Genomic DNA, 9567 nt, shown 5'->3' on the forward strand with positions numbered 1-9567 from the left:
GGGCCACTCCCTATCCATCCTGTGACCTTTCTACAAGAGACCTATGTTCCTGGTAAGGAGCCTATGGGCCCTTATAATAGATGAGTCTTCTTGTGCAGCTTTAGAAATAAGTTTAAAAAGTATAAACTGATACATAGATACTAGGAAACAGAAATACCTACAATACCTGAATATAATCTGCTTTGAAGTGTCTGAAAGGCCGACTATAAATTGAAAAATACAAATAAATACACATACACACACACACACACACACACACACACACAAAACCACTAGGTAAACTCAGGATCAATGAAAATATAGGAGCACAATGGTTGTCATGTTTTGGATGGGACAGAGGAACCACATTTCCCAGCATCCAAGCAGGACTACACCTCCCAGCATGCCCCCCTAGTTCCCATCCTTCTCGGTATAGTTTGCAGGAAGAGTCCGAGACCTAAGGAACTACACCTCCCGGCATTCCATTCTGGAAATCGACTGTACTTCCCGGCATGCCACGTTCCCAAATCAAGGCAGCCGAACGGAGCCTTGTCTCCAGCTCGCGAGCGGGAAGAAGGAGGACGGAGACGGGAGGGAAGTGGGGAGGAGGGGGCGGAGGAGGAAAGACAACCGTCCAATGGGCGGCCTAGGGCGGTGACGCAGGCGCAGCGCGTGAGGGCAGAAAGCCCGTTGGTTTGTGTGCGCGCGCGGGCCCATAAAGGTTGGGTGCCTCGCGCTGCGGCCGTTCCTCCCTCCCCTTCCTTTCTCCCCCTCCCCCCCGTTATCCCCAGCTTGCGCTGACAATGCGATCGTGACAGAGCCACGGGGAAAGATATTGCGACAACTTCGCTCCTCCGCAGCTTGCCGAGGTTTGTTTAGGTTTTATTTGTGTGTGTGTGTGTGTGGTTCCCCACCCTGTCTGCCGGGAGGAGGAGGAGCGGCGGACGGAGCGTTCCTTAAAGGAGCTGGACGTCTCTTAAAGGGGAGGAAAAGTGGATTGTGTGCGGCCGATAATAATTCTGAAAAGCCTTTATTTAAAGGAGAGGAAAAGGGATATTTGGTGTGGCGGATATTTTCCGTAAAGGGGCAGGAAGAGGTGTTTTATGTGGCGGATTAATAAAAGCCGACAGGTGTTTTTTTTTTTTTTTTTTTTTTAAGGAGAGGCGAAAAGATGTAGGGTTTTTATTTTAAACTTGGAGCAGAATTTTAAAAGCATAGCCAGTAGGAAAAAAAATTTTCTCCAGACAATTAGTTTAGCTATTAAAGGGGCAGGCTTATTAGAAGAATAAGAAAAAAGTGTCTGTCCTGGTTTCTGACATTCCTCCTCCACAAGGGGTTCACAAATGTGGTCCTCGAGGGCAGTCTTTTTTTTCAAGATTTCTACAATGAATCTATCAAAGATCTGTTTGCATGCACCTCCTCCATTGCATGCGAATGGATCTCATGCATTCATTCTTGACTAGGTTGCAAGATCCTTCCTGGTCCCGCAGCACCACTTTCCTGGAACTAAGACATCCTACAGTACAGTAGGATGTGAGGTCAGAAATTCTCCATCCAGAAAGTTGGACACTGGGCAGTAGCATCCTGACCAATAATTGGCTTTAGGGCTGCAGCTTGGAGCAGAGTGGCCGGTCAAAGAGCCACTCTGTTTCAGATGGTGTCTTATTTGCAGAATTATCCAGTGGCAGGGAGAATCCCTGCTTTGTGATTGGCTGCCGAAGGCCCCATCCCCTTTTACCTGTATCCTCATAGAACCATATTGATTTAGATCAAAAAAATGTAAAATATTACCCATATGTATATATTATAATCATTTCCAGGTATTTCTGGCTAAATACTTTGTGGGAGGTTAAAGGCAGGTGAAGCCATAGTAAGCACCTGGATGATAATTGTTTCAGGCTTACTTTTAAAGGGGCAGATTCGGATTGTGAGGCTTTCTGTCTGGCTGGCAATATTTGCTTCCTAAGAGGTAGGGTACTTGGGAGAGGTGGAGGGAGTTTTTGTTTTGGTTTTTTTTAACCTGGATATGGAAAATCTTCCCCCGCCAGAGATGGGGTGGGGGTACACCATAGTGGCCTGGAAATGCAACCTTTTAGGTGCTGGGAAGGAGAACATCTTAGGGGAAAAGAACAGACGTTTGCTTTACTTGTTTCAGGTTTTGGTGAGATGGTTGGAGCCTACCAGATGGAAATGACGGAGATTGAAGCACCCAAAGCGCAGTCCCCACTGCAGCAGCCTCAGCAGACCTACAGCAGTGACCACCAGTACGAGTGCCAGGAGTGCGGGAAGGTGTTCAAATGGTCTTCCAGGCTGATCCACCACCAGAGGACTCACACGGGCGAGCGCCCATACAAGTGCTCCGAGTGCCCCAAGGCCTTCAAGGGCTCCTCGGCTCTGCTCTACCACCAGCGGAGCCACACGGGGGAGCGGCCGTACAAATGCGCGGACTGCGGCAAGGCATTCAAGCGCTCTTCCCTGCTGCAGATCCACCAGAGTGTCCACACGGGCGTGCGCTCTTTTAAGTGCCACATCTGCAGCATGACCTTTAAGTGGTCTTCGCACTATCAGTACCACGTGCGCCAGCACACTGGGGAGCGTCCTTACAAATGCAACATGTGCGAGAAGGCCTTTAAGAATTCGTCAAGCTTGAGGCGCCACAGGAACATCCATACGGGCGAGCGACCTTACGTTTGTACGGTGTGTGGCAAGGCCTTCACCCAGTCTACCAACCTACGGCAACATCAACGCATCCACACCGGGGAGCGGCCCTACAAATGCGGGGAGTGTGGTAAATCCTTCACACACTCGTCCAACTTGCTGCTTCACCAGCGCACACATTCCTGTGCCAGTATGCAAAAGTGTGACCTGTGCAGCGAGGTCTTCGCTACCCATGCCCATCTCCAGAAGCACCTGCAGTCGCACGCTATTGAGCAGGCCTATGTCCAGGCTGAGGCGGACCTGGCCTGTACGCCGGCCGAGGTCTTCCTGACCACCACAGATGCCATGGAGACGGTAGAGATGCTCTTCAAGTGTGGTGAGTGCGAACTGACCTTCAAGAACGAGGACCTGCTCCTCAGCCACCAACAGAGCCATGTGGAAGAGTCCCAGCTCTATGTCTGCACCACCTGCGACAAGTCCTTTAAGAACGCCATGGGGCTCTCTCGCCACCACTACTGCCACACCAATGAGCGGCCCTTCAAGTGTTCCATTTGTGAGAAGACCTTTGTGCAGCTTTCCAACCTGTTGGTGCACCAGAGGACTCACACCGAGGAGCAGCAGCTCATTCAGACTGAGGCGGAGGTCACTTGCCCGCAATCCACAGAGATTGTACTCCCTCCCTCTGCCACCCCTGCTGCTGCTGCCACCCCTGAGATGGTGGACCGCCCTTATAAGTGCACGGAGTGTGGCAAAGCCTTCAAAGGCTCTTCAGGGCTCCGCTACCACATGAGAGACCATACTGGGGAGCGGCCTTACAAGTGCCTGGAATGTGGCAAGGCCTTCAAGCGCTCCTCGCTCCTGTCTATTCACCAGCGTGTTCACACAGGTGTCCGGGCCTTCAAGTGTGCCGAGTGCGGGCTGACGTTCAAATGGTCCTCACACTATCAATATCACCTCCGGCTGCACACAGGGGAGCGGCCCTACAGCTGTGTTGAGTGCGGCAAGTCCTTCAAGAACACATCTTGCCTAAGGCGGCACCGTCAGCTGCATACAGGCGAGCGTCCGTTCGCTTGCAACATCTGTGGCAAGACATTCACGCAGACCTCCAACTTGCGGCAGCATGAACGAACCCATACCGGTGAGCGGCCTTATAAGTGTGACGTTTGTGGGAAGACCTTCACCCATTCCTCCAACCTGCAGCTCCACCAGCGCACCCACTCCAGCGAGCGCCCCTTTAAGTGCAGCATCTGTGGAAAAGGCTTTGTTATGTCCTCCTATCTCCAGCGCCATCTGCGCACCCACGCTGCAGATACAGGCAACTCTGCTGCTGCCACCACCGAGGGCACTGCCCAAAGCTCTTCGCAGGGGCTCCAAAACATACATATACTGCCCAGCACTCAAGGGATCCAGATAATCCCAAATCTACAAGCCACTCTGAACCTGGAAGTCAGCAACCCACCACCCCCTCCCAACTCCCAAACGTTTCTCTTGGTACAGACAGCACAGGGACTGCAGTTGATCCCAAGTGTCCAGCAAAGCACCCAGAAGCTGATCCTGCTGCCTAATTCACAGGTGGTACCCACCCAGCAGAAGGTGCCCATCCCCCCAAACCCCGCAAATCTCGTCCTGTTACAGAAAAGCCCACCTCAGGGCAGCCAGCAGGTCAAACCAGTGCGGAAACGCAGCAGACCTAAGAAACCGAGCCCATCCACCACCGCCTCCAAAGTCTCAGCCACATCGAATATTATTATTTTACCAAACACAGGACAGGCGCTGCCCAGCTTGCAGTCCATCCAGAATGTACAGATCCAAGCCTTGCAAGGCTCAGCCAGGACACCAGGCCTGCAGGCGGGACAGAATATGATTGTCTTGCAAAACATGCTCGGTCAAAAGCCACCCAATGTGCAGATCAAACCAATGTCTGGCTCCCAGGAAGTGGCCAGCATGCAGATTCGAACCTTAGCCAGATCTCAAGAGAGAGCCAGCCTACAGATCCAAACAGTGCCCAGCTCACAGGACATGCCCAGTGGGCAAATTCAGAGAATGTCCACTTCTCAAGAGATTCCCAGTGTTCAGCTTCAAGATCTGCCCAGAGTGATCAAATCGGAAGTGTCCAACATCCAGCTCCAACAAGAGATATCCAATGTTCAGCTCCAGCAAGAGATGCCCAACATGCCAATCCATCAAGCGATGCCCAGTGTTCAGATCCAAACAATTCCCACCTCTCAAGAGCTCTCTAACATTCACCTCCAAGCCCTTCCAAGCTCACAGGGCCTGCAGGAGAGCCCGAATCTGATTGTGGTTCAGAATTCCCCCGGGGAGGAGCTGCTGGGAACTGGGGACGGGATGGAAGATCTGCACACGATGGAAGAGATGCAGGATGTGCACTTTGAGACCCTGCAGATGGAGGAAGGGCTTCAGAATGTCATCGTTCTGCAGAACGCCGATGGCGAGCAGACCCGCCTGTGTGTGCAAGAGGTGGAGAGCATTCAGACTATGCAGGAGGTACCCAATGTCCAGATCCAGACAGTGCAGGGCAACCAGGACCAGGCAGCAACTATTGGGCAGAAAGTATTCATTATTCGCAGCGCCCCAGGAGAGCAGGCCCTGCAAGTACTAGAGAATATCCAGGGACTACAGAGCGGGCAAAACCTACAGGTGGTGGAGAACGTCCAGGCCTTGCCAAACAGGCAGAATGTGCAGATGCTGCAGGGCACCCAGAGCTTAAATGCTGTACAGATCTTGCAGAATCCTTTGCAAGTGCGATCCCTTCCCAGCAGTCAGAGTATGCCACCCTTCCAGGGTCTTCAAAACCTGCAGCCCTCCAGCAACCCGCAGAGCCTGCAGACCCTACAACTAGTCCAGAGCCCGGTGCAGAGTATACAGCACCAGCAAGGTCTGCCAGCCATTCAGATTGTTCAAACCGTGCCCAGCGTTCAGTTGGTTCACACTTTTTGAACTGTGCCTGAGCTTGGACAGGGATTCAGCCATTGTGCGGGCTTCTTCCAGGTCTCCAGCACTATCTTGACTGAGACTAGCAGGTCCCAATGTAGAAAATACAGCCGGCCCAAACGGAAAAGCTTCTGCTTGGTGCCATCCTAGTAGAGACCGTCTCTTCTGCTAAGCTGTTTGGAGACAGACTTGCAGCCTGCAAAAATTCCATAAAGGCTGCTCTTCTCACGCAAGAACCAAGTACAAGGAGAGCACCAGCCCAGTAAGCCGACGCAAACCCCCCCATAAGGTGCACTCCGCTGCTTGTGCAGATTATTTAACCTTTCCCTAGCTCCCACAGATAAGCCATTGCCTTTTGATAGCAGCAAAAGGATCAAGGGCTTTTAAGGCAGGGCCAGTGCTGGGAATGAAATGTGATTCCCCCCCCTTGTGCTGTTGGGGAAGCAAGGGCAACATTTGCACTCACATCCTCAGAACTGACTTCAGTTCTTTGTGTACCTGCGAACAAAGAGGATTTTCTTCCTCGCCCCGGTACTGAAGGCGAACTTGTCAGGGGCAAAGCTGTTCCTTTAGGAGACTATTTAGCACTTTGATTGTGTGATACTGTTTCTTTTCTGTAGTGTTTAGTAAACATTTTGTTTATGGAGAAAAAGGAAAAGTGAGAAAGGCCACACCTACTCGGGGCAATAAACTACATATAAAACCTGCAAATACTGTCCTTGGAACAAAAGTTATCGAGCAAAATAGGAACAGGCAGAACACAATATGAACAGGCGCATTGTCAAAGCAAATAAATCCATTTGTCTCAAAGGGTGGCGGCAAGCCGGGTGAAGGTGTAAGACACATTGCTTAGGATAAGTCCCCCCTGCTGCAGGAGATCCAAAACGCCAGCTGACGGGATTTTGCTTCTCTTATATCGTGTAGATTTCTCGCTAAGTTTTGCCTAGAGGTGTTCTTCCTTGCAATTTGAGAACAAGGCTTAAAAAAATAGATTTTCTTATTTGTTTCCACATTGGCCTTTCTTGCGGCCAGGGGTGGATGATTGAAAGGTCCCGGTAACCTTCTGTCTTAAGGGGGGGTCTCGCTGACACTCTCTGAGATGGAAATGTATTTATTTGCTTTGACATTTTGCCTGTTCTGGCTGTTCCTGTTTTGCTCGATACTCGGGGGGAGAGAAACCCATCCCTTAAGCAGAAAGGCAGGCAGATGCCTACTAGTTCAGTCGAGGAAGACACTTGTTTGTAGGTAGCTTAAAGATTCAAATCCTATGGAAGTCTATATTCGGACACAGTCCGGATAGCGAAGGTAGCCGGCTAACTTTGGAGGCGTATTCAATAGCACAGCCACACTGTTGAATATAGCCGGCTATCTTATTGAGTGAGCCGGCTAACTTTAGGGCAGCTCTTTGATCTCCCCAGACTTAGTCGGCCAAGTCATCTGGCTCTGAATATTGGCATTAGCCAGTTAACTTAGCCGGCTAATTCAACGCCTCCCAGTTACGTCCCTTCTGGAACGCCCTTAATGTATCTGGCTAAATCCTCTTGAATAATGGACCTCCTGCTCTCCAGGCAGAAAGTCTGTCTGGGAGAATAAAACCTTGGTGAAGATGGAAGCTTGTAACTACTGCTCCCCCTGGTGCGTTCCTGAGCAACATCAGCAATACACAGAGGAGGGAAGAGGTTTGCTACCAGACGCTGGACATCAAGCAGCCATTTCCAGAATGTTCATTCCCAGCAGTGGGCTGTTTTGGGGGGGGGGGGGAGAAATCACTTAGCTCTACAGAAGCCCACAGAAAAAGAGTCAAATTAGAGATCGTAAAGTATACAAAAAATTGAGGGCTTACACTATTTAATAGTAAAGGTAATAAATAGATATTGAATTTTTAGGAAGAAGTCGTGCGCTCACAGAAAATGCTGAACCTCCATTCCATAATCATATAATACTCCAAAACTATTTTTTTTTGTATATTTTCTAAACACGAGGCATAAATACTAAAACCAAAAGCGGAGAGATTTTACACCCGATGCCAGCAAACGTTTTATTGATATGAAAAAAAAAGAAAAAAAGCTGTAAAAATAGGGGTTTATATCTTGCCAATTGGAACCATTATCTGGCAAATTGTGTGATGCATCAAAGCATTTTCTGTGGGCGCACTGCTTGGATTGCATGAATTCCTGCCAGGAGTTTTGATGCTTGAAATATCTGTTCATCTTGTGCTTTCCATTAGTGTGAGCCTCCAATTTTTTTAAATCTATTATCACTTTACAGAAGGCCTCCGTAAACCACAGTGGTCCGTAACCTGTCTGCATAAAAGTCATTAAATTAGTGGTATGAAAGGGAAACGATGGGTAAAATATAGGAGAGTTAACATTTGGCAGGAATCACACAAACTGCTACGAATCCCATGATCCCCGATTAATCTGGTCATCCCTCTCTAAGCTGTTGCCCCCAGAGATGCTGTGTTTCCTTCCTTTCTGCCCATAACCAACACCTGTTGAATGCCAGGGAGCGCAGATTTTCATTATCCCTCTCTTGAACGTGGTGGCCATGCTTTGTCGCCCAGTTCTTCGTCTTCGCTTGCTGAGGTGCTAAAAAGCCAGTCCTGTATTACCAAACTGTAGACTTGCAAAAGGGAAACACGCTACCTTTTTTTCAAAACTTAAAGAAAACTAAAAATACTAATGATTATAATAATAAAACTATGACTTCTTAACCTTTTGCAGATTTGTCTTCTTTTCTCAAGAGGTGTGAAAAGGTCTGGGGGTGTGGGAATTATCTGGTCTTGCCATGCATTTCACTGGATCTTTGGCATGTTTTTCATTTCTTGCTACTGAATTAAGTAGGGTAGAAAGACCAGATTATGATGTCTGACAGTGGCAGAAGAATCATCAGTGTATCAGAAGAGAGTCTGAAAGCCCCGATTTAAAAAAAAAAGGTGGAAAGAGAGCTACGTGTCAAGGCCAGGATCATCTTTGAGAAACCCTGCATCACCCCCGGCCTGTCGCGGAGAAAGAGAGAAAATGAATGCAAGGCATCATGGATGGCAGTCGGGCCAGTTCCAGGGACCAAAGCAGAATGCACACTGTGGCTCCTGTTGGATTCCCCCAAGTCTGTGAATTCTTGTCGCACACCCTGTTGCTGACTTTTGACAAGGGCAATATCGGGGCACCCAGGCGCAGTGTCAAGTTGCTGGCATTGGTTGGCATTTGGAGGGGGTAGGGAAACTGTGTGCCCCCTAGAGAAAGATGCGTGGCCTGAGATGAATTGACTAGCAAATCGGAGACAAAAAGCTGCGGGCAGAGGGGGTGCCAGGAACTGAAGGTTTCCTTAAAGATCACTTTAGCCAAACCATTCATCGCCCCTCTCCCAGCCGCGTTGCAATGGGAGGGGGCTCATGATTGATTCCCAGGTTCGGACCCTGAGGCATGAGGGCAAGTGAGACATATGCAATAAAAAATTCAAATGAAGCCACGTCGGTCCTTTTACAAAAAAAAAAAAGAGGGAAATTATTTCTTAAGCAAAAAATATGATAAAATTCCAAATATGGAGGCTTGTAAGGGTTTTTTTTTTTTCGTTTTAGTTTTAAAAATAAAATCCTTCCTAAAACATCGTCCAATGCAAATGCACACCATCATTTAGACTTAAATCTGTATGTATTCATGTATATATTTATAATGAATTAAATACATATCTAGTAATTTATCCACTTTATATATACACACACCAACACATACAATAGTATATAAGAATTTGAAATGATGGTATTTTGAGGTGATTATTTGATATTTAACATTTATATTTTGTAATAATAGCACAGCAATTAATTCCCTGCCTCCAAATCAAATACGAATATATAAGATAAACGACAAAATATATTAAAAATTCTCCACGCGCCTCCAGGCTTCCTTTAGCGGCTTTCCGGCTTAAAAACGTAAGGGGAGAACGCTGACGTCACCTCCCCCCCCCCCCCCCCGCGCA

The 9567-nt window shown here is 48.6% G+C and overlaps 1 protein-coding gene across 1 annotated transcript; it reads left to right on the forward strand.

Annotated features, from left to right (window-relative positions):
* Positions 1–479: 479 nt before the first annotated feature.
* On the forward strand, positions 480–8307 carry ZNF628 (zinc finger protein 628). Its single transcript, XM_029585289.1, has 2 exons — positions 480–848; positions 2135–8307. Exon 2 carries the CDS (start codon positions 2146–2148, stop codon positions 5593–5595), a length of 3450 nt encoding a protein of 1149 aa, XP_029441149.1. The 5' UTR covers positions 480–848; positions 2135–2145; the 3' UTR covers positions 5596–8307.
* Positions 8308–9567: the final 1260 nt, after the last annotated feature.

This window comes from Rhinatrema bivittatum, chromosome 19, assembly GCF_901001135.1.
Source record: "Rhinatrema bivittatum chromosome 19, aRhiBiv1.1, whole genome shotgun sequence".
NCBI classification, from domain to species: Eukaryota; Metazoa; Chordata; class Amphibia; order Gymnophiona; family Rhinatrematidae; genus Rhinatrema; species Rhinatrema bivittatum.

Coding starts and splice junctions, on each gene's coding strand:
- ZNF628 (XM_029585289.1), top strand. CDS start 2,146: ATGGTTGGAGCCTACCAGATGGAAATGACGGAGATTGAAGCACCCAAA.